This window comes from Podarcis bocagei (genome assembly GCF_964188305.1).
Source record: "Podarcis bocagei genome assembly, chromosome: 13".
In the NCBI taxonomy this organism is placed as follows: Eukaryota; Metazoa; Chordata; class Lepidosauria; order Squamata; family Lacertidae; genus Podarcis; species Podarcis bocagei.
The window spans coordinates 31993127-32018448 of record NC_138138.1 but is presented as its reverse complement, the minus strand read 5'-3'; the positions used below and the strand labels follow the sequence as shown (position 1 = coordinate 32018448).

Below are 25322 nucleotides of genomic sequence, written 5' to 3'. Positions count from 1 at the left end.
ATTTTGGGCTAAGAATCTCCATACCCTTTTGATAATGAAACAGCATCTCCTAAACAGCTCAAATAAAGTGAACATTTTAGTGAACCATAGTGCTACAGTGCATGTTGGGAAGCTACACTAACAATATAATACAATGTGATGCACAGAGGCCCCATTGTTGCTGAAAAGCAGAAAGGCAGAACATGGTAGGGCCAACTCAGGTGGCAGAAAAAGGCATTGTGCGGGCTCCTTAGTCTTGTAGAGTGGTGGCTTGAAATACATGGTTCCAATACATGGGTCAAATTTTCAGGGTACCCTGTTAAAGAGATTCAGGGAGAATGTATTGCGTGGACAGGCGGAGTCCCCAGATCCTGCACGGTCCCCCCCGTCATGTGGAATAATGACTCAAGACAACGTGCTATGGGATTAAATTGGCCACAACTTTATTAAATTTCAAATGTGGGTAGACCTTGGCTCAGGCATTGGGCGTTCTCCCTCCCTGGTCCCCAGCCGGGGACCTAGGGAGCATCAGGGTTATCCAGTGTGGGGGGGGATGGGCCAGCTCTGGAGAACATATGTTCAAGCAGAGATGGCCGCCCCCGTAACGCCGCCGCCGCAGGAGAGAGCAATGACGACCTTTCGGTGTACGGCCAAAGCCTCCCTTCAGAAAACCCCTTTAACGGGGAACCCTGGTATCGTCGCCGCACACCTGAGGGAAGGCAAAGCCAAGCCTATGCTGTTGGGGCCACTCCAGATCTAGGGGCTGCACGCGCCCATGCAAAGGGCGCCCCCCGTTTTAAGCGGGGAGCGGTCATTCTTTCTGAATGCCCAGATGGGTGTCAACCAGCCATAGAACTCCCTAAGATGGTGTTCTGGAGGGATCTTCAAGAAATGATACACCTCATAGGGTGATCCTAAAACCCAGCATCAACACTGAAGGAATAATCTCCTGTGGGTTGGGTGATTCAGGATGTACAACCAATTCCTTTGTGAAAACTTACTGCTAGCTCTAATCAATAAACTTCTCCTTCATGAAGCCCATCCCTCAGTGGCCAAGGCTCACCACATGGGCCCTCAAAATATCCATAAGCCACAAAGAAAAGCTAGATGATTTAGTGTTGAACATATGCTAGTTATAAATTTAGTGTGACAGGTTCTAATTGTGTGTTCATAAATGGTTTTATATTTATTCATTAAAGCACTTCAAACTGAATTAAATACAGAGTTGTTGTTTTCTTCCAGGGTTGCCATGCTACTTAACATTAAGTGAAAAATGGATAATCAAACATCAGTCTCTGAGTTTCTTCTCTTGGAATTCTCAGAAGTTCGGGAACTGCAGATGCTACACTTCTTTCTCTTCCTTGGAATGTTCTTAGCAACTGTGACAGGGAATCTTCTCATAATCTTCGCAGTAGCTTTCGACCACCGCTTGCACACCCCAATGTACTTCTTTCTGGTGAATTTGGCAATGCAGGACCTTGGCTCTGTTTCAGTTATTATTCCTAAATCCATGGCCAATTCCCTCATGAACACAAGGCACATTTCATATTTTGGATGTGTTTTTCAGGTCCTCTTGTTCTTCCTCTTTGTTGGATGTGATGTTTACCTCCTTACAGTCATGGCATATGATCGGTACGTTGCCATTTGTGATCCCCTGCAATATGAAATGATAATGAACAGGAGAGCTTGCACCCAAATGGTTGCTGGTGTGTGGTTTGGTGGTCTTCTAAATGCAGCTTTAAACACCGGTGGAACGTTTTCAATGCCCTTCTGTTCCAATGTTGTCAATCAGTTCTTCTGTGAAATCCCACAGTTACTTAAGCTTGTGTGTTCTGACTTGTACCTAATTGAAATTGGAATTGTTATGCTTAGTACTACTATTGGGTTTGGCTGCTTCATTTTCATCATTGTTACTTATGTACACATCTTCAGTGCTGTTCTGAAAATCCCTTCAGCTGAAGGAAGAAGAAAGGCCTTCTCAACTTGTCTACCCCACCTCATTGTCTTATCCACATTTTTCCTTACAGCAGGCTTTGCTTACCTCAGACCCACCTCTAACATTGCCACACAACTGGATTTGGTGTTTACTATACTATATTCCATGGTTCCACCCATGCTGAATCCAGTAATTTACAGCATCAGAAATAAGGACCTCAAGGCTGCCCTGGCAAAACTTGTAGGTCTGAGGTAATCTTTTAAAAAATGCTTTCTCTGTTGCTTTCTTTAAGCAATGGTTTGGTTTGTACTTTTTTGTCTTATTATTTTATAGAGAAAAGAATAAGTGATGCTTGGGATTAAATCTACTATGGACCTTTTGGGGTAATAGTGGGGGAGTGGGGCTAGATTGAATCCTAAACTCATTCAGCTCAGTTACATGGTCTAGCCCCCTATGTAGAAGACTATTTGAAAGGTGTGCTTTCCTTCTGTCAGGCTTAGGCAGAGTAGCAGCCCAGCCTTGCTGCTGAATGGTGTTTGGCTCTAGTGTAACATTACACTGGCTTAACATATACCAGTTTCCTTCAAATGAACTTCATGTGCATAGGATTGCTATCTTTGTATATCCTTTCACAGAGAGAATTTAGCAGTTTAACTTAAAAAAGAGTAATACCCAATTTAAGGGCTTCTCCCCACTTCTACTTGTCCCCTGCTTAGAAATCACAGGTCTGAGCAGCTTTCTGGGTCCAAGCAGTTTTGCCTTTGTTCTGCCTCTTTCTTCCAGAAAACCCGCTCTTCTGTGCTAAATTGGAATGAACAGAAAATCCACGCAAAACCTGACTGCTATTTGTTCCAATTCAGTGCTCAAGATAGGATTTTTTTTCCAACTCTACTGATGTAATCTGTAGCAGCAATTTACCAAAATCCATTCCTCCATACTAAGATCCTTTTGTAACTCCCTAGCTCATTTCCTCATAAATGGTCCTCTTTGGGTATCAAATTAAATAATTATAAATATCACCTATTCAACCTGTATCATTTGCTGATGTTAATAAAATTCCAAATTTTGGTTCAGCTCTTTACTCTCCATATTTTCATTAAGTACAATAATGCAACCCTTCTATATATATATTTCCCATCAGTCTGGAGATTTCAGCAAATGGTTTCACATCTTTTATAGTAACTACTTTTGTGTCCAATTCTGTTTGGAACCATGGTGGCCAATCTCTGAGCAAACCATATGTATGTATGAAAAAATATTGTGAAATGGTTATGTATGTTGCAAAAGGTCTGGACACATTCCACCCCCCCTTATTTTTCACCACTGCTACACACCACCCCAATATCCCCAAACATTGTGGGATGCAAGGAGTTCTGGGCAGTTACCCAAGGTCTGTGTTTCTTTTTTGGACAATGAGGCATAATGGAGACTCAGGTGTCTTTAATATATATGGTTTATTTATACATGTCTACAACCTGAGCCTAGATGGAGACGTTCAATGCATTACAATCCAAGAGGATTACTTGCTTCTCCCACAGGCACAGCAGGCTTGCATCTGCCATGTTCTCTTTCTTTTTATTACAGCCTTTCACAGTCAACCCACATGATGCTCTTTGGGGCCCCTGCTTCCTCCTTGTTGCTACTAACTCAAAGAAAAATTATACATCTCTGAGCCTTGTCATTTAAACTGAAATTCTACACCCTTTAAACCCTTTTGTCTCTGCCCATTAAAACACAGCGGAAGGAAGGGCCGAAGCCCCACCCCAAACCTCCCCAACTCGCCAAGTCTTCACCCTTTTGATGGCTGCACAATCAAAAGGCAACCAGGGCTGGGGTGGATGCAACTTTACCAAGATCAATCTGCACATGTCTACACAATATAGGCTTGGTAGTTAATCACTGTCATCAATTCTCCCTGTTTTTTTAAAAGATCCTCACAGAAGAGCAAATTATTAATTTCCCACCTTTTATTTTGGCTGTGTCTGAGTAGGCATAATCAGCTAGCCCACAAATCTTAAGACTAGAGAATGTGCTTCCCAAGTGTAAAGAAAATTTATGGGCCAAAGACATCCCAAGTTAGGCCATGTTCAACAGAATTAAGTAAGTTTTTTTTAACTTATTATTTTGTGTAAATTGCATATACAAACATATATGGTAAATAAGAACAAAATACATCATTTCAGGAAAGTGCATATAAAATGTCTATTTGAGTAGTGTACTTTAGAAAATATATACAATTTCAATGTGCTTCTTTTTTGCACATTTGTTGTTGTTGCTGGTGTTGGCATCCATCTGTCTGGAGAGAAAATGGGATGAAGTCAAACTACTGCAGAATCATAATGCCTTTGAAAATTTAAAGCATTAAAAACTTTTTCTGTCTACTCAGAAGACCTGTTGGACTCAATTGGTCTTACTCCAAGCAAGATCCCATCTGCATCATGCAATTAAAGCAGTATTATACAACTTTTAACAGTTATAGATTCACCCAAAGAATCTGGGGAGCTGTAGTTTGTTAGGGGTCCTAAGGGTTGTTAGGATACCCCTATTACCTCCACAGAATTTAAACTCTGATAGTGGTTTAACAATACGTATTTCCAGGGAAATCTGGGAATTGTAGCTGTGTGGTGATAGTTTAGTGGTATGATACTGTTTTAAATAGATAGTTCAAAAGGGGCCTAAATGTGTATAGAACATCATCCTGGTCAATAACATGCAACGATTAATCTAAAAGCACAAATTCAAAAACTAAAACCAGCTAAATCTTCATCATTTAAAAACTATCAGAGAAGGACTTAATATTCTGTTACTGGATTATGTGATTTTTAAATCATTTAAATTGTTCATTGCTCAGAGAACCCCAGTTATAACTTATGGATGGATAATAAATGTAATGAATTGATAAATAAATAAATGTACTTTCAAAGACATTCATTATCTTAATTATATTTTCAGAAATAGCAGAAAATCTATCTTTCTTGGGGGAGTTCTTTGCCCAGTTGTGTTGAACTCTTGAGAGCATGTGCCAGTGAACACAACAAACGTAATAACATAGTGGCAATCTTGTATTGCCAATGAAAACAGACTTTTGACTGCCTTGGAGGGTGGGAGGCAATGGTACAGGGTAAGAGAACATACATAAAATTTCAGCTGTGCCTGTATGGATAGATGATCATCTAAAGACAACAGAGAGGAAGACGCATCATCATTTGGAGAAAAAAAACTGACATGAAGAAAGATAGTAAGTTATTTATATCATTTTACCTTGAATGACTGGACATGTATGTCTTTCTTTAACTAACTAACTAGTCATCAAATCCCTATATTTTCCTCTTGAAATGATTGTCCCATTTAAGTCAAAGCATGTGAGCTGCCTATAGAGGAACTGCTAATGGGATACTTTCATTTGGCAATGTAAATAGTATTATAATCTAAGAACCAAATATGAGATCATGGCTCTTACACGGATTAAATCTATTTCCTACAACATGCAGTATTCAGATCATTTCCAGAGGGTAGTCATATGTCATCCATTCAAGTGGAAACACATTCATTGCATTGATAAAAAGATTTTACTATAACTATTGGTGACTACAATCCAAACTTAAGAAGAACTACATATGTGTTTATTTTATGTTATCCTGAAAGTTTGTGACCAACTGAGGGGCCTTTTATAGACCTTTAACCAGATTTATATAAGCAAAATTTAATTGAGTACAAAGTTGAAGCTCTCAGAATCCTCATTCATTTTGCATGAATGGAGAGGAAAGCTACTTGTTCTCTTGGTACTCTTTGACTACATCCTCCTCTACATCTGAGGTAAGACCGGGAAGAGAGACATAGCAAACTTAAAGACATAGACATAGCCTTTAAGTAATACCCATATTCCATTCATTGTGTGAAAGGGAAACAAGAACAACCTGAGACCTACAGTGCTTCTCTGGGAACTGAGCATCCTTAAAAACTGTTTGGGAATACATAGCAAAATACACCAGCAAACAGTTGTTTTATTTCAAGCTGTATTTTGGGCTAAGAATATCCGGTACCCTTTAGATAATGAAATAGCATCTCCCAAACAGCCCAAATGAAACGAACATTTTACTGAACCATACTGCTACAATGCATGTTGGGAAGCTTTCAAGGAGTTGGAGATGAAGTTTATAAGTGTTCCATGTTTCACAAGCATACAGTAAGGTTGGTAGTACAATAGCTTTGTAAACAAGCATTTTAGTTTCCCTACAAATGTCCCAGTCCTCAAACACTCTGCATTTCAATCTGGAGAAAGCTGCGCTCACTGAGCTCAGGCGATACTGAATGTTGGCATCAATGTCGGTCCTTGTGGAAAGATAACTGCCCAGGTAGGAGAACTGAACGACCCTTTCCAACGTTAAACCATTGAGTTTGATTTGTGGCATTGCAGAGTGGTTATTTTGTGCTTGTTGGTGCAGCACTTTGTTTTTTGGGATGTTGAGCAACAGGCCAACCTTTTTGTTAGCTTCTAATTGTAGGATTCTAATTGTGTCTTCATAGAGGATTTGATGTTTATTCATTAAAGCACTTCAAACTGAATTAAATAAAGAGTTGTTGTTTTCTTCCAGGGTTGCCATGCTACTTAACATTAAGTAAAAAATGGATAATCAAACATCAGTGTCTGACTTTCTTCTCTTGGGATTCTCAGAAGTTCGGGAGCTGCAGATGCTACACTTCTTTCTCTTCCTTGGAATGTTCTTAGCAACTGTGACAGGGAATCTTCTCATAATCTTCGCAGTAGCTTTCGACCACCGCTTGCACACCCCAATGTACTTCTTTCTGGTGAATTTGGCAATGCAGGACGTTGGCTCTGTTTCAGTTATTATTCCCAAATCCATGGTCAATTCCCTCATGAACACAAGGCACATTTCATATTTTGGATGTGTTGTTCAAGTCCTTTCATTTCTCTTCTTTGTTGGATGTGATGTTTTCCTCCTTACAGTCATGGCATATGATCGGTACGTTGCCATTTGTGATCCCCTGCAATATGAAATGGTAATGAACAGGAGAGCTTGCACCCAAATGGTTGCTGGTGTGTGGGTTGGCGGCCTTCTGCATGCAGTTTTAAACACCAGTGGAACGTTTTCAATACTATTCTGCTCCAATGTTGTCAGTCAGTTCTTCTGTGAAATCCCACAGTTACTTAAGCTTGCGTGTTCTGACTTGTACCTAATTGAAATTGGAATTCTTATGTTTAGTTTTACAATTGGGGTTGGCTGTTTCATTTTCATCATTGTTACTTATGTGCACATCTTCAGTGCTGTTCTGAAAATCCCTTCAGCCCAGGGAAGAAGAAAGGCCTTCTCAACTTGTCTACCCCACCTCATTGTCTTCTCCACATTTTTACTTACAGTATGCTTTGCTTACCTCAGGCCCACCTCTAACACTGCCCCACAAATGGATTTGATATTTACTATAATATATTCCATGGTTCCTCCCATGCTGAATCCAGTAATTTACAGCATGAGAAATAAGGACCTCAAGGCTGCCCTGGCAAAACTTTTAGGTCTGAGCCTGAGGTAATCTTTTAAAAATGTTTTCTCTGTTGTTTTCTTTAAGCAATGGTTTGGTTTGTATTTTCTTTACATATTATTTTATACAGAAAGGGGATAAGCTGTACTTGACTTTAAATCTAAGGTGGATCTCATGTTCTTCCCCAAGATTCATACTCTGATCACCCTAATGTCACGTGGAGGTTAAATTTTTCTTTTTCTTTTTTAATAATTCCATTTTGATTATGTTTTCAGCACCAATGAATATCCCTCAAAGTGCATTAAAACAAATAAAATATCTAAATAAGAAAATAACTTAAGAGGGGCAATCCTACAGCAAGATCTTCAGGGATAAGCATTGGGATTTAGTTTATCTCTGGTTTGGTCAATTGTTTTTCAGCATTTAGTTCCTGACCCCAGCTCTGTTGAAGACACACCAGTATAAAATGCTCAGCCAACTGAGTGGAAGCTGGTTGAGCTGTGGGTGGCATAAATTTCAAAAAAAGGGCTGTTCCAGAAACATGGTTGGGGTAGGACTGGTGGAGGTGGGCTAGGCTGTATTTTAAGCCTATTTGCTCAGTCTCATGGCCTGGCAGCTGGCATAGAAAACTGTTTGAAAAGTAAGTCCAAATTGAGGGTAATCAGGGGGAATGGCAGAAGCAGGACCAGGTGGGGGGAGTGCTTAGGCTATATCCTAAGCCTATTCAACTAGGTCATGTAACCTGGTTTAGAGCACTCTCATTTTAAAACAATCATTTTTAATTAAATCCTTACAGCATATTACAACATCACACAAACATACAATATCCCACCCTAACCAAGATGATAAAGTTTGGGCAATACATCAGAAATAACAGCCAAATACGATATAAGTTCTCATCCATTAAAACATTCGCACACAGGGTAATATACAGATTATTATAATCAAAAGTTTTTATAGTGTCAAAGGAGCCCTCTGTTTTAATTTTTAGCCATATATTTAATAAAACCTTTCCAATCAGTTGCAATTGAATCATTATGCTTCAGTCTTTGTGCCAATTTTATTTTATTGCTCTCTTTTTTCCTCAAGTGCTACTTGCCCTAATTTGTTTCACCTTCTCGTATATTGTTATTATGAGCCTGGCTCCTAGACAACCTTTGAGGGGTGTGAAGCTAGTGTTATTTCCTGCCAAAGTTTAAGAAGCAGTGCCAGGTCTGGACATTAGAGGTGTTTGTCGAGGGACTGATTTTATTTCAACAAATCCTTCCAGAACTGAACCACTTCCCACATCTCCACCACATATGCTGATTTGAGCAAACATTCCACAAGGTGATCAGCAGTTCGCTGAATAAGGAAAGTATGGGCTAAATGTATAACCATGAGATATCCCTCTCAAGTACTACTTCTTTTGTCAAGGCTGAGGCAGATTTTAAAGGAAGTTTCAGTTTCCCCCACACTGAAGTCCAGACACACTGAAGTTGGAAAATTGCCAGACTTCAGAACTCTTATCAGTTGCAGGACTTTGTGAGCAACTGAACTAAAGACTTGGCTGTGGACTTTAACACAGCAAAGACTTTGAAAGAAAGAACCCTGTCTGGGCTCAGAGAGTGAAGACAACTTGTAGCATCTGTAAATAGTGTATGTATAGTAGTGCATGTTGGTGTTTGCCTAGTGAAGACCACTCTGCTAAATGGCTGTTTTCTGTGGTGAGTTTTACTGCTTGTCTGAGCTTCCGCAGCACATGCACCCAACACCCCAACAGCCTGCCCTTGGCCAGTGCAGATAGGTAAATCATAGAGTTGGAAGGGACCCTAAGGGTTATCTACTCCAACCCCCTTCAATGCATTCATGACAGATGTCCATCCAACTTCTGCTTAAATGATCATGATAAAGTAAAGATTGACAGTGTGTTTATCTAAACTACTGTAGCAAATAAAAAATTTCTTTTTTAAGAAATTGGTTTATGGATATTATACTAAAAAAGCAACAACAATGGTCTTATGCATCTTTGTTTGTATATGGTTTTGGCATTTTAGGTATGGCCTTTTTTTAAGCAAATGGATTATACATTTTCTAAATAAATATAAGGTATTTATATACTTCTATTTCCTAGGGAAGGTGCGGGCAATCTAACCAATCAATATTAGCTTACAGCCATGGCATATTCATAGTGAAGCAATAGTAAGTCTGCCTCAGGGTAGACCTAGTAGCCTGGTAGAAAATTGAAACATAGATCTGCATTTATGAGCATGCTCAGAACTGTTTCCTTGAAGGCCAATCCTCCATAGAACTCTGAGCACTTCTGGTAACCAAAGAAGCAAAAATGAGTGTTTCCTACTTTAAAATTTTTGTGGTGTTGTTTTTTTAAAAAATGTTTTGTTTAGCATTTAATACCTGTTTTGTGAATTTGTTAAAGAAAGAGAGACAGAGAGTGGCCAAACAAGCAGCTTTGGACACAGTGTGAGTCCATTGGGCACAGCATGAGTCCATTTCAACTGACATTCATCAGTTATTCAGTTCAGTGGTTTTCAACCAGTGTGCCATGGCACCCTGGGGTGCCTTGAATGATGGTCAGGGGTACTGCAGGCAACACGGGCCTCCATCCCTCTTTTGTTCTCTCCCTTCTCATGGCAGCAGCTGCCTGGAAGACTCTCAAGGAGAGTGGAGAGATGAGGAGGCTGACGGAAAACTCCACAAGGGTGAGTGTGACTGTTTTGTGGGGAAACGCCCTCCGAGCTTCAGAAGCCGAGTTATGTCACAGCCCCTCACCCCTTTTCAAACACCCTCCATCTGGACAGCTGTCGCCACTGCCCCTGGTCTCTGAGCTGCCCTCCCACCTAAAAGATAGGTGCCTTCTCACACTGCCCCATAGGGTCCTGTGAAGAGAAAGACCCCAGCCTTAGCAACCCAACAGGGATTGGCCAAAGGTGAATGTGAGGCCAACATCTTCCTTACTTTGGGAGGCAGCAGTGGGTGCCACCAGGCCTGCATGGCAGAAAGCCTCCCTTTTGGTGAAGGACACTGAACTCCCAGGCAGGCATTGTACACAATAAGCACAAGAAAGACCCGTGTGCTTGCTGCCTGCCCGGCCTCTCATTTGTCCATCCACTCCCAAGAGCAAGGCGTGGCAGACTGGCTGGCTGGGCTACCTCAACTACTTGCTTGCTTACTCCAAGACCACCTCAGTTTCTGGCAACCAGCACCCCTTGGCCAACCCCAGAGGACCATTTGCATGGGGAGCTTGTAGCCAGAGCTGCTGCAACAAACAGCCATGCAAGCCTATGGGAGGCAGAGATGTGAGCAGGCATCAGAGGAGGGAGGGAAGAAAAGAGGGATGGAGGCCATGGTTGCCTGCAGCACCCCTGACCATCATTCAAGGCACCTAAGGGTGCCACGGCACACTGGATGAAAACCACTGGTGTAAAAGATTTCAGTCTTAGATGTGTCAGACTTCTTTGAAGTCTCTCAGCCCCACTCACCTCACAGAGTGTTTGTTGTGGGGAAGGAAGGGAAAAGAGAATGTTAGCCACTTTGAGACTCCTTCGGGTAGTGATAAAGCGGGATATCAAATCCAAACTCCTCCTCCTCCTCCTCCTCCTCCTCCTCCTCCTCCTCCTCCTCCTCTTCATCATTTAAGCAGCCACTGCCAGCAACCCACCACACACACATAGAGAAAAGTGATTTAGGAACTCCTAAAAAACCCCTCTGGTGCAAGCCTCTAAGCAGAACTTTGGATCATAGTCATGATAAACATAACTGAATCTCAACCCTCAAAATAAACATCTGATTCACAGCTGCTGAGCTGTAGAAGGCTTGTGAGAATTAAACCTTCTGGGTATAATTAGTAACGAGACATTGATAAAGCTCATTGCTAACCATTTCACCCCTTTGTTGAATAGCTTAGTTTCCAATATCTGCCCTTCAGTGATAGAGATTACATTGGTTGGAATGAGTCTCGATGACAGGGAGGCCAGTCAGAGATTCACCACCAAAGGATTCTTTCATCTTGGCTTCTCTTACCAAAAGACAGGAGTGCAAGTAGAACACATCACCAGGGTAGGCTTCTTGGCAAGGTGGATGATGTAGCAACGGAGGAGGCACAAGCCTTTTTGGACAAGTAATCACAAATAATCAAAGCATGTTTGCCAAGAAAGATTTCCTGGTTCAACTAAATAAGAAAGAATTATAAAGAAGTAGTATGGCAGCTTTCTTTCCCAGGCACCAAACAAAGGTCTGAGACACACAATGATGAACCAGTCAAGAGCAAATGGATTCCTTCTACATGGATTCCCTGATATTCGGGAGGTGCAGATATTTCACATCAGCCTTTTTGTCATAATATATCTGGTGACCATCATAGAAAACCTTATCATCATAAGGACTCTCTGCCTGGCACCCTCCACTGCTTGGCGCCCTGGCTTGCCGTGCCACTACGCCCAATGGTAAAGACGTCCTTGGTGACTGGGATGTACAGGTGTCCAGCCTGTTGTAAGCCATCTTGGAAATCATTCAACTGACACAATTTCAAAGTAAATAAATACATATATGCGATAAACAGACCATGGGGACTGTCATGCAAAAGTGTGAATGGTGCAACTGAACTGGAGGAATCCAAGAAGACCTTGTGACACAGGGGGATTTTGAAACTGCATATTTGAATTTACCTGGAAGTTGTAACTATGGTTTTCAGGTAGCTCTCAGGGCAGGCCCAAGACATTTTGCTGCCTGTAGCAAACAATACAACCATGGGCCCCTCCACCATGCAACTTAATGAGGACATTGAACAGTCACCAGATGATAAATGACTAAGCATGTCTTGGCCTCTGAAAAAAGATGATCACAGAACTGATTCCTAGAAAAGGCTGCTGTAGAAAGTTCTTCTTCTTCTTCTTCTCCTCCTCCTCTTCTTCGTCTTCTTCTTCTTCTTCATCTTCATCTTCATCTTTTTTTAAAAAAATTGCACATGAGGGAGAAGAGGCCTTAGGGCTATTGCAGTCTCTACAAAAGGGCTGGTGTGGGATTGTGACCATTGTCAAGAATATGGCCTGAGAGTGCTGACAGGTAGAAAAATTTGACCCCAGGCCTGAAATTTTTCATGCCTGGCATATAATTTCTGCATCAGAAAATCAGAAAGTATGCTCAATAAACAGCAGGCACTGCATAATATCTGTGGAAAATTCAACCAAACAAATGAGGCTGAATGCTAAATGATAAAATGATAATTTTGCCCAGGACTGGATCATAAATTGCTTGATGTGAATGCCAGAAAGTAAAATTGTTAACAATTCTACTCCTTGTGATTGCCAACATACTGATGTTTGTTTCAGCCTGCACATTTATATCTAGGACAATGTTCTTCCTGCTGCATTTGAAACAGAGAAAGAGAGAAATAGTGTAAATTAATGGTGCATTTTTATGCCACTTCTGAGCAGTTTTCAGTTTTCAATGCTTTCTGCCCTGGGGAGGCTTGATCTTAACCACTGAATCAGTGGTAATCCAAGGAAAATCTGATTGATTACTCCCATGTAATGAGATTTTTTAATTAAAAGTTTTTTATAATACAAAAAATGGTTACAAAAATGCAAATATAACAAGTAGAATGTGGAGTCTTCTCTTAGAAGTCATTCTGTGCTTTATTAAAAAGATGGAAACAGTTTTAATGCAACAAGTTGGTCTACAACCCTCACTATGGAGCATAAGGCAATCTACATTGTTCTGTGGATGCTAGCCTTAAATCATATACAACATGTAAGTGTTGTGGAATTCATTTCCCATTATTGACCTGTTATTACTTGCTTTGATTTAGAACCTTTTGGCAGGGGGACTTCCGGAGGCGGCGCGAAACAGCAATGGCGGTCCTCCTCAGCTGCTGAAGAGGGGCTCCGCGGAAAAGGGTCGTGCGCTGCGGCACAGCGACGACCCATTCAGAAAAACCACGGGTAGAGTGAGCCCGTGGCCGTGGGACTCGGCGGGCACCAGGAGCGACCCCAGAAACGTTGAAGGGACCCCGTAAGGAGCCCCAGATCGTGGAAGGGGGAACGGTGCTGTGAGTTCATCGCTCTTTCCGTGGAAGTGAAGCCGCGCGGCTGCTGCTGATGAGCGCTGTCCTTTCTTTCTGAAAACATCAGGCTCCAAACTTCAATACTCGTGAGTAAGGACTATAAGAATTTGGATGGGACTAAAATAGTAAATTTCAGCTGAAAGCGGGAGACGAGAAACAGGAAGTCCGTCTCCCGACGCTGCTTTTAGATCAAAGCAAAGACTTTGCCAAGCGTGAAGCGCTTTGAAAGGGATTTTAAAAAGAGACTCTCTTTTCCGTGCAAATTGTCAAAGTCTGAATTGGCAAGCTAGAAGGGCAGAGGAATTGACTGGATCTGAATTGAAATCCTCCCTCTTTTGAGTGGATTACAAAAGTTTAAATACCGGATCTCTGGGCTGCCGGGTTACTAAAGAACTGTCAAACTGCGGAAACTGTATCAGATGGAGTAGTTACTTTGAGCGCTGGAGGATACAAGTAAGAAACTGTTATCTGCATCTTTATTGAAACTTTGTTCTATTTGGGGGAATCTTTGCAGCTTTAAAGGGATAAAGAAGGTTCCCCTGTAGCTTGTTTTTTTTTCCTCCCTTCTTTTGGATTGCTGGATTAATGGCGGAAAAAGTTTCTTTCCTTCTTTGAGTTACAGGGAAGCTCCCCCTAGTGGATTTGGGACTAATAAATCTCTGGGAACTGCTTTTTTGTTTGGACTATCCTGTTGGTGGTTGTTTACATTCTGGACTGTTTTTCCCATGGGATCTACAATTTGACCTTGACACATAGACAGCTGTGGAATGAGTGGCACAGGGAGAGCAAGAGCTGCTAAGTCGAAAGCAAAACAAACTGTGCAACAATTGTTACAGACAACATTAACTGTTCAGCCACGTAGATCATCTGTCCCTACTGTTCCTACTGTTTTGACATTGCAAGAAAGAGAAACGGCTCAGCCAGCTCAAGAGCCAACTTCAGAAGATATGGCTTCAGGAGGATCTGATCCAATCTCTAAACAAATTCTGGAACAGTTGGCAGCTTTAAATACAAAATTTGATCAAGTTACGACTACTATTAATAAACTGACTGAGCAGGTTTCCCAAAATACACAAGTAATTGGGAGTCTTCAAACAACAACTTTAGAAAATCGCAAATTGGCTGAGCAAGCGAACCAAAAAGCAGAACAAGCTAACAAGAAGGCTGAGGAAGTACAAAAGGAAGTAAGGCCACTATGCAGGCAGATTAACGATCAGCAGGCCTATCTGTCTATGGTGGAATTGAAAAATCGGGAAAATAATCTTAGGCTAAGAGCAATTCCAGAACTTGAAGGAGAAGACTTGATTGGCTACTTGACATCAGAACTATCAAAGTTCTGGGGTATAGAAGAAGATAAGGACTTTAAAATCGTTACCGCTTTCAGATTGGGAAGATTGGTGAGAAAAGACAGATTTAGAGATTGCCTGATCATTTTGAGATCCAGGCAAGAAAGAGATAAAATCTTGGGCCTACACTTTAAGAAACCACTGGTGATCCAGGACATGAAGGCAGAAATCTACAGAGATATTCCGAAACAACTTTTGGATTTAAGAGTTACATACACAGATCTAGCAAGATTATTGAGAAACAACTCAATTCCCTACAGGTGGGAGTTCCCCCAAGGACTATCTTTCAACTTTAAAGGAAAGAAGGTCAAAATTAGAACACCAGAGGACCAGCAAAAATTTTTACACGATTACGGAGAGGATCTTCAGAAGGGAATAGCAGGGGCCTGGCCGCCACCCCAACCTGAGCCAACACCGGTGCCAGCCCCGGACGAAAAGGAAGACACGCCCCTTTAGGACTTATAGATTAAACCAGGATGTCTCTGCAGCTCCTTAGTTGGAACATAAATGGCGGGAACTCCCCGGAAAAAAGAGGAAGGATCTTTCATATATTGAAAAAAGAACAATTGGACATTATTTGTTTACAGGAAACACACGTGACTAGGCTCCACAGGAAAGTTCTAATCAATAAAAGATTAGGCCAAGAATTTATCTCATCAGACAAAGTTAAGAAGAGAGGCGTAGTGATCTATGCAAAGGAGAACCTGTCACCGAAATTTTTATTTAAAGATGAACAAGGAAGAATTTTGGCTATTGAAATACAAATACAAGGAGAAAAATTTTTGATATTAGGAATTTATGCACCAAATGAGGGAAAATCAGAATTTTACAAGAAGCTGCATGAGATAATGCTGGATTATCTGGACTTTACCAACATCATTATGATGGGAGATATGAATGGGGTGGTCTCTACCCACATGGATAAGTCACAGAACCAAAATTTAACTAAGGATGGCAGACTACCTAAGACATTCTTCGAACTGACTGACAGTATGGACTTGATTGACATTTGGAGGACAAAGAACCCCTTGGGTAAAGAAGGAACATTCTTTTCTGAGGCCCACCTGTCATGGACACGAATCGACCAAATATGGACATCTAGAGGGCTGGCTCCTAAGACTAGAAAAGTGGAAATCTGCCCTAAAACCTGCTCCGACCATAACGCTTTGAAAGTGGAATTGAGATTTACTTCAACCGGTTCCTTCAGATGGAAAATGAATGACACCCTACTAAGAGATCAGGAGGTTGTAAAGAAGGCCCAAAAAACCTTAAAAGACTACTTTGAAATTAATTTGAATACTTCGGTGGAAAAGAGAACAATCTGGGACGCTAGCAAGGCAGTAATGAGAGGGTTTCTGATACAACAGAATACAATTAAGAAAAAACTCTGGAATGGAAAAATGGATAAGATATTAGAGAAGATAAGAGATGGTGAGAAAAAACTGAGATCAAAACCAAAATCTAAAGAGATTCTAAGAGAAATTAAGTTCCATCAGGCACAGTATGCGAAATTGATAAATCAAGAAGTTGAATGGAAGATTAAACAAATGAAACAAAGATCATTTGAATCAGCGAATAAGTGTGGGAAACTGCTAGCTTGGCAGTTGAAAAAAAGACAAAAATTGAACTTTGTTACCAATCTAGAGGTGGAAGGTAGAAATATCCAGAAACCAGAGGAAATTAGAAAGTGTTTCCAGAGATATTTCAAAAAACTTTACACGCAAGGGCCTCAGGATGCGACTGAGATAGACCAATTTTAAAAAACTAATGGACTCTCAAAACTACCTCAGGAAAAGACAGCAATCCTGAATCACAGAATAACACAACAGGAAATTGAGGACGCCATTCAGAATATGCAATTAGGCAAATCTCCGGGCCCAGATGGACTTACCTCCAAGTACTATAAGACATTAAAAGACTACCTGATACAACCACTAATGGAGGTTTGCAATCAGATCATGGAGGGGAAGAGGGCACCCGAAACGTGGAAAGAAGCTTTCATCGCATTGATACCTAAAGTAGAAACTGAAAAGACTCAACTGAAGAACTACCGTCCCATCTCACTCTTAAATGTGGATTATAAAATCTTTGCAGACATTTTGGCAAGTAGATTTAAAAAAGTGTTAAATGAAATAATTCATAAAGACCAGGCAGGCTTTCTCCCAGGTAGACATTTGTTTGATAATACCAGGAACATTATTGACATTTTGGAACTTTTACAAACTAACATTAACACTAAGGCAGTGTTAATTTTCATTGACGCGGAGAAGGCCTTTGACAATATTTCTTGGAAGTTTATGAAGAAAAATTTGGAAGGGATGGGAGTGGGACGGGGGTTTGAAAATGGCATAGAAGCAATTTATTCAGAACAGAAAGCTAAATTGATAGTGAACAATGTGGTGACAGAAGAGCTGAAAATTGAAAAAGGAACACGACAGGGGTGCCCCTTATCCCCTCTTTTATTTATCTCAGTCCTGGAGGTGCTTTTGAACATGATTAGGGAGGACCGGTTGGTACGAGGAATACAGGTCGGAGTGAAACAATATAAACTGAAAGCTTTTGCAGATGACTTGGTTTTAACATTACAGGAGCCAGAATCTAGTACAAAAAGAGCTTTAGAATTGATTCATGAGTTTGGTCGGGTGGCGGGACTTACCGTATTTTTTGCACCATAACACTCACTTTTTTCCTCCTAGAAAGTAAGGGGAAATGTCTGTGCGTGTTATGGAGCGAATGCCTGCGCGTGGGGGGGGGGGATCTGCTGCAGTCGTGAGCAGAGGATCCATGGGTCCCCTTCCTTCCCTCCTCCGTGGTTGCAAAGCATGGATCCACATGGATCCTCAGGATTTTTGCATTGGGCTACTCCAAACTCACTGTCAGATCACATGTCTGTGGCCACAGCATGAACCACAAAAATCATATCTCCACTATTTCGTTTAGAATATTTTTTTCTTGTTTTCCTCCTCTAAAAACTATGTGCGTGTTATGGTCTGGTGCGTGTTATAGAGCGAAAAATACGGTAAGTTGAATAAGCAAAAAACTAAGGTTTTGGGAAAAAATTTGACATCTTCAGAAACGGATGGGTTTCAGAAAGAGACAGAATTAAGTGTGGTAAAAAAAGTGAAATACCTAGGGGTTCATCTGTCTGCTAAAAATTTGAATTTATTTAAAGACAATTATGAAAAATGTTGGTCGGAAATCAAAAAAGATTTGGAAATTTGGTCAAGACTGAAACTTTCCTTGTTGGGTAGAATCGCAGCCATAAAGATGAATGTATTGCCAAAAATGTTATTCCTGTTTCAAGCCCTACAGATTGTGGACAGAGTGGAATGTTTTGGAAGGTGGCAGAATGATATATCAAAGTTTGTTTGGCAGGGCAAAAAGCCCCGGATAAAGTTTAAAATATTAACCGATTCAAAAGAAAGAGGGGGGTTTGCCCTGCCAGACTTGAGATTATACTATGAAGCTGCGGCCTTCAGTTGGATGAAAGATTGGTTACTTCTTGAGAACACTGATGTCCTAGATCTGGAAGGGTTTGACAATGCTTTTGGTTGGCATGCATATTTGTGGTACGACAAGGCAAAGGTTCATAAAATGTTTAAAAATCATATTGTCAGAAAATCAATATTTATGGTCTGGACAAAATACAAGGACTTACTAGAAGGTAAGACTCCGAGGTGGCTATCACCAGCAGAGGCCAAGGCCTGGAAAAAACCCAATATGGAGGTTGGTTGGCCAAAATATGGGGAAATTATAGAAAAAGTTGGAGAAACTTGGAGGCTGCAGAGTTTTGAAAAATTAAAGAACAAGGTGCAAGACTGGTTTCATTATGCTCAAATTCAAGAGGTCTTTAAGTTGGACAAAAAAATAGGTTTCCAGGTGGAAAAATCGAAACTAGAGACAGAATTGTTAGAACCAAAGACCAAGGTACTTTCGAGAATGTATAATTTGCTGCTTAAATGGAACACTCAAGATGAGACAGTCAAATCAGCAATGATAAAATGGGCTCAGGACATTGGGTACAACATTATGTTTGAAGACTGGGAAAGGTTATGGACCACTGGTATGAAATTCACGGCATGTAATGCCCTGAAAGAGAATATTATGAAAATGATATACAGGTGGTACATGACCCCAGTCAAGCTTGCTAAGATATATCACTTGTCTGATAATAAATGTTGGAAATGTAAGGAGGCTGAAGGGACATTCTTTCACCTCTGGTGGACTTGTCCAAAAGTGAAGGCCTTCTGGGAAATGATTTACAATGAGTTAAAAAAGGTGTTTAAGTACACCTTTCCCAAGAAACCAGAGGCCTTCCTCCTGGGCATTGTTGGCCAGAAGGTGCTAAAGAAGGATAGAACTTTTTTTATGTATGCAACAACAGCAGCAAGAATTCTCATTGCAAAATACTGGAAGACACAAGACTTGCCCACACTGGAAGAGTGGCAGACGCAGTTGTTGGACTACATGGAATTGGCTGAAATGACCGGCAGAATCCGAGATTTGGGAGAAGAAACAATGGAGGAGGATTGGAAAAAGTTTAAGGACTATTTACAAAAATATTATAAGTTATATGAATGTTAAAAATTTGCATGATTTGAAAAATCTAGCTTCAGCAACAAGATTTGGTGTTATGGGAAATTAGATTATAAATACGAAGGGACTAAGGTTTAAAATGACATTACATTTATATCAAGATAAAAGTAAATTGACAATAAGTATTTTAAACCTAAAACATAACTATTTGAAAGTACAAAGCAATACACGAAACAAGATAATAATTTGTTGACATTTTTATTATAAAGAATGCAGGAGGAGGGGGATGTGGGGAAGTCCGGTTGGTGATTAAAAAATGTTTTGAAAAGATGGATTCTTTTTCTTTCTTTCTTTTTCTTTTTTCTTATTAATGTTATATATCTGACTTTACTTCTGTACCTGAGAAAAGCAATAAAAAAATATTTTTTTAAAAAAAAATAGAACCTTTTGGCAGGGGGGTAGGCAACAAAGTGGTTGGACAGTGTTCTCGAAGCTACAAACATGAGTCTGACCAAACTGCGGGAGGCAGTGGAAGACAGGAGTGCCTGGCGTGCTCTGGTCCATGGGGTCACGAAGAGTCGGACGCGACTAAACGACTAAACAATAACAACAGGCAACAAAGAAAACCAATTTCATGTGCAGAAGAAGATTTTACAGCATAATCCTATACATGTCTTCTTAGAATTAACTCATACAGGGTTCCATAGGACTTCATCCCACATAGTTGTGTAAAGGATTGCAGTCCTAGATGTGTTAAATAGCATCAGCCAACAACCCACACAGGGTTATGCCATAGAGAAAACTGCTTTAGGAACATTTTTTTTTAAAGAACCCCCCCCACACACACACACTCTGGTGCAAGCCCCTTACATATGCCAAAGCTGCATCTCAACCCTCAAATACACATTTGATCCACATCTGCTGAGCTGTATGTAGGAGGCTCATGAGAATTAAACCTTCGGGGTATAATTAGTAGTGAGACATCTATAAAGCTTATTGCTGTACATACCACCCGTCACCACATACAGTACAGAGAGAAAGATTTCCTGATACAACTGAAAGAGAAAGAAGTCGTATGGTGGCTTCATTTTCCTAGGAACCAAAATCTGAGGCACAATGATGAACCAGTCAAGAATAAGTGGATTCCTTCTACATGGATTCCCTGATATTCGGGAGGTGCAGGTAATTCACATCAGCCTTTTTGTCATAATATATTTGGTGGCCCTCATAGAAAACCTTATCATCATCACAGTCATCTTCTACAGTCATCAGCTTCATACACCCATGTATTTCTTTCTGGCCAACCTGTCATTGCAAGACATTGGCTCCATATCAGTTACAGTTCCCAAGTCCATTGCAAATTCCTTGATGAAGACCCAAATGATCTCTTACTCTGGATGTGTCTGCCAAATATTCTTCCTTGTTTTCTTCATGATGTCTCATTACGTCTTCCTTGGTGTAATGGCATATGATCGCTATGTTGCCATCTGCAATCCACTGCATTATGAGACTGTCATGAACAAGAAAGCTTGCATTCAGATGGCAACCAGTGCATGGATTGGTGGACTTTTCTATACAACAATGTACACAGGAACAACATTCAGAGTTGAGTTCTGTTCTAATGTCATCAATCAGTTTTTCTGTGAAATACCACAACTGTTGAAGAACTCTTGCTCTGACTCGGATAACACTGCAATTTGGGTTCTGACTTTTGGAGCTTGTTTAGCCTTCATCTACTTTGCTCTTATTGCTTTTTCTTACATTCAGATCTTCAGAGCAGTCCTGAAAATCCCATCCAGACAAGGGAAGCAAAAGGTCTTCTCAACTTGTTTGCCTCACCTTATTGTTATCACCCTGTTTTTGGTAAGTGGCACCTTTGTCTATTTAAGACCAACGTCTGGGTCTCCATCAGCATTTGACCTCTTGGTTTCTATGTTCTACTGCATGGTGCCACCACTAATGAATCCAATCATCTATAGCATAAGAAACAAGGATCTTAAAATGGCATTCTGGAAGTTGCTGGTAAATATTTCCCCCCAATTCTTAGACAAAAACCATTCTCCATTTTAGGAAACAGTTTCAGTTGCCTAGATGGTGTGCTTAAGTTTAGTTCAATCCTATGTTTGTTTACTTAGAAGTGGATATCACTACATTGAATAGGAATTCTAGTCTCAGCAAAGTATACATTGGATTGTAGCCATATATCACACGTTTACTTCATCTGTATATGTCTTTAGACCAGGGGTAAGTATATGTGGCTTTCTGGGTGCTGTTGGACTACAACATCCATTCTCCCTATCTACTAGCCATACATGCTAGAGCTGATGGTAATTGGGTTCCTGGAGATTATTGGAGATTATTGTGTATATAACTGCCATTTCCCATTGAAATCTAGATGATCTAAAACTTATTTAACACTGATGTTAGTACTGAATGCCCAATATGAACATGTGAAAATCCTTTGAATTAAACTCTATGAAAGTGTATATTCATTAATATTTGAATTCATCTTTACTTCTTGAAGTAGAGATACAGGCTGATAAAAACATAATTGTATTCAACTGACCTTACCTATATACCTGTCCTTGCATGTGCCATATATTTTCACTTGTTTTTAATTGATCATTTGTGTCCAGATGCTATAAACCTGCTTATATGAGACAGGTAGGGAGGAAGATGGCTTTGCTGTGGCTGCTATTTCCCATTTGTTATGATTCCACATCCCAGCACTACTCATAGCAGGAAGTCTATATTTAGAAGAACTGTGAGTTGAGTCATAGCTAGAAGAAGGTGGAGACTGGAGAGAAAAGGGCCATCGGGGGAAAACAGGTGCTTTCTAATGTGCCTTGATCCCAGCATTTTGTATTTGACTTCTTTTAGTAATGTTTTCTTTTGAAATGCTTAAGTTAATGTTTACTATGCTATGGATTTTTGTGTTTTTATATTGTAAACTGTTCTGTGATCCTCAGATCAAGGGCGGTATAGAAATTTCATGAATAAAAAAAATATTTTTGTGAACTTTAATGTGTTAAATGTGCATCTGTAGTTGACATCCTTATTTTATTAGGAAATTTTTAAGATCATGTATTACTTTCCTGTTAATTATGTTGCTTTGAATGTATATTTTATATTTGTCTTTCTTCTGTAATTTTCTATTCTGGATTGTTTTATTTGATGTTTTAATGTGTTGTAAACTGCTGTGGGACGCGGGTAGCGCTGTGGGTAAAACCTCAGTGCCTAGGACTTGCTGATCGTAAGGTCGGCAGTTCGAATCCCCGCGGCGGGGTGAGCTCTCGTTGTTCGGTCCCAGCTCCTGCCAACCTAGCAGTTCAAAAGCACGTCAAAGTGCAAGTAAATAAATAGGGACCGCTTTCTAGCAGGAAGGTAAACGGTGTTTCCGTGTGCTGGCTCACCAGATGCAGCTTCATCACGCTGGCCATGTGACCCGGAAGTGTCTTCGGACAGCGCCGTCTCCTGGCCTCTTGAGCGAGATGAGCGCGCAACCCAGAGTTGGTCACGACTGGCCTTTAGGCAGGGGTACCTTTACCTTTAAACTGGTTTGAGGTTTTTCTTCTTCTTCTTAAGCAGTACAGAAATAAATGGAGGAGGAAGAATAAACAACTCCTGGATCCAGAAGGTTTTAGGTCATAAGGCATTTTATGATTGGGTGGATTTTGGTTCCAGCTTCTAATGAGCTTTGAAGCTGATGGTTCCAGCCCCTACTGTGGGTGTACATGGAAGAGCCTTCTCTGCAGTGGCTCCACATTTCTGTAATGACTCTCTTAGCTGTGTCATGCTTCAACACTGCTGTCTTTTCAAAGTAAGGTAAAAACATTTCAGTGATATGCAAGGTGGTAATAGATCTGTTCCAACCCAATACAAATCTGTTTGGTTCTGATGTATGCATTTCATTCGTTTTCTTTAATCTGTCAGTTCCTGTTATAACCAAGAACTATGGATATGTTTCTATGTGCTGACGAAATTTCTCTCTCTGGGAAAGGGCCGGTGAGGGTCAGTAGATGCTGGGAGGGTTGGGATTGATGCTTTTTAAAAAGTTTTGAATGCACTATCATTTTGTTCTGTATATATTTGTCTGGGAAAGGCTGAGATACCCTTCTTTCAATTAACAATGTTGTTATGACATCACATGATTAGAATTGGCTTGTCTTTTAAAATTAATAGCACAAGAGTTATTGTGAGATTTTAAAAAGCTTTCTGCTCAGTTTCTGTGCGCAGGCTTGGTCTCAGCAGGAAAGAAGCATGCACAAAGAAAGCCTTGGAAAAGAGGTCCCCCCCCCACTGTGAGGTAAATGCAACCTTACTGAACATAATTTAGCTTCCATTGTTGATATCAGAACAAAAGAAAAGCCTGGTGACTGGCAGGGCCGTCTTACGCATATCTGGAGCCAGGGTGCAAAGATCCCTCTGCCCCCCCCGTTTCCCAGAATTGTAGACCTGTTTTAAGGGGGGGACCCCAAAGTTGTTGACATTTTTTAGGAAAGGCTGCTCCCGCCCTCATGCTGCTGCCCCATGCTTCTCGTGCACGGCCAGATGTTGGCTCCTGCTGCGGGATCATGGTGTGGGGCTCGGCAGCCGGAGACAATGGGGGCATCACGGGAGGCAGGCGGGGATCTCATCCAGCCAGGGACAGGCGAAGTGAGCTGGGCCGACTGCGTCGCTGCAGCAAAGAAGCGTGCTGGCACAGCTGCAGTCTCGCCATCCTTGCTTGGGGAGGAAGGAGAGAGCGTGACTGGGAGGGGATCACGCAGGGGAAGGAAACGCGGTTTGTATGAAGAAGTGAAGAGGTGGTGGGGGCTGTGGAAGGAGGCAGGCTCTGGGCAAGGCGGTGGAGAAGCAGAGGAAGGAGGAAGGGGGCAGCAGTTGCAGCACGTAGCCTCGAGCGCGGGGATCTTTCGAGGTAGAATGGATGGGGGAAGTGGTGGTAGAACCACGTTTATTATGTGCAGAGCTTGGGATGCAAAGCACACACCACACAGCCGAGGAGATGGTGTGTCATGGAGCCAGTGGAGAGAGCTCCGGGCTGCGGGAAAGCATCTGGATCCTTCCCGCCTCCGACGGGCACTGGGGGCGCGCAGGCACCAAGCCCCCACTCCATCTCGCTTACCTCCCCGCTCTCTCCTCCCCGGACTCTCCGCCTGGCACCCTCCACTGCTTGGCGCCCTGGCTTGCCGTGCCACTACGCCCAATGGTAAAGACGTCCTTGGTGACTGGGATGTACAGGTGTCCAGCCTGTTGTAAGCCATCTTGGAAATCATTCAACTGACACAATTTCAAAGTAAATAAATACATATATGCGATAAACAGACCATGCGGACTGTCATGCAAAAGTGTGAATGGTGCAACTGAACTGGAGGAATCCAAGAAGACTTTGTGACACAGGGGGATTTTGAATCTGCATATTTGAATTTACCTGGAAGTTGTAACTATGGTTTTCAGGTAGCTCTCAGGGCAGGCCCAAGACATTTTGCTGCCTGTAGCAAACAATACAACCATGGGTCCCTCCACCATGCAACCTAATGAGGACATTGAACAGTCACCAGATGATAAATGACTAAGCATGTCTTGGTCTCTGAGAAAAGATGATCACAGAACTGATTCCTAGAAAGGGATGGTGTAGACGCAGCATCACTGACCACAAGCTTCAAAGACAGGGATAAAAAAAGCTTCAGGATTTAACTCCCATACCCATCTCTGTACTCCGGTGTTCTTCCCTCCTTGCAGAAACAAATGAAGAGAAGTGGATGTTGTATAACAGGGATGAGGCTGTTTTTCAGCCTGAGGGCTTCACTCCCTTCTGGGCAAGTTTCCTGGAGCCACTAATGAATGGTGTACCTCACCTGCGGCAAAAGAGGCCAGAGTAAAAAAAATGTGAGCTTTAGCTTTCCACAACAGGCTAGTTTCTACATGCGCTTGTAGCATGTAGCATATCTTCTTTATTATCCAT

General features: G+C 41.3%; 2 protein-coding genes across 2 annotated transcripts; both read left to right on the top strand.

Annotated features, from left to right (window-relative positions):
- Positions 1–1252: 1252 nt before the first annotated feature.
- LOC308570576 (olfactory receptor 14J1-like) lies at positions 1253–2170 on the top strand (the record flags this gene model as incomplete). The annotated part of the gene is made up of 1 exon (XM_081165493.1): positions 1253–2170. The coding sequence occupies one exon, from the start codon at positions 1253–1255 to the stop codon at positions 2168–2170; it is 918 nt and encodes a 305-aa protein (XP_081021619.1).
- A 4371-nt stretch (positions 2171–6541) lies between these two features.
- On the top strand, positions 6542–25239 carry LOC308571746 (uncharacterized protein; the record flags this gene model as incomplete). The annotated part of the gene is made up of 6 exons (XM_081167380.1): positions 6542–7461; positions 11314–11470; positions 14312–14659; positions 20540–21379; positions 21595–21601; positions 25100–25239. 6 exons carry the CDS (start codon positions 6542–6544, stop codon positions 25237–25239), a joined length of 2412 nt encoding a protein of 803 aa, XP_081023506.1.
- Between the last annotated feature and the right edge of the window lie 83 nt (positions 25240–25322).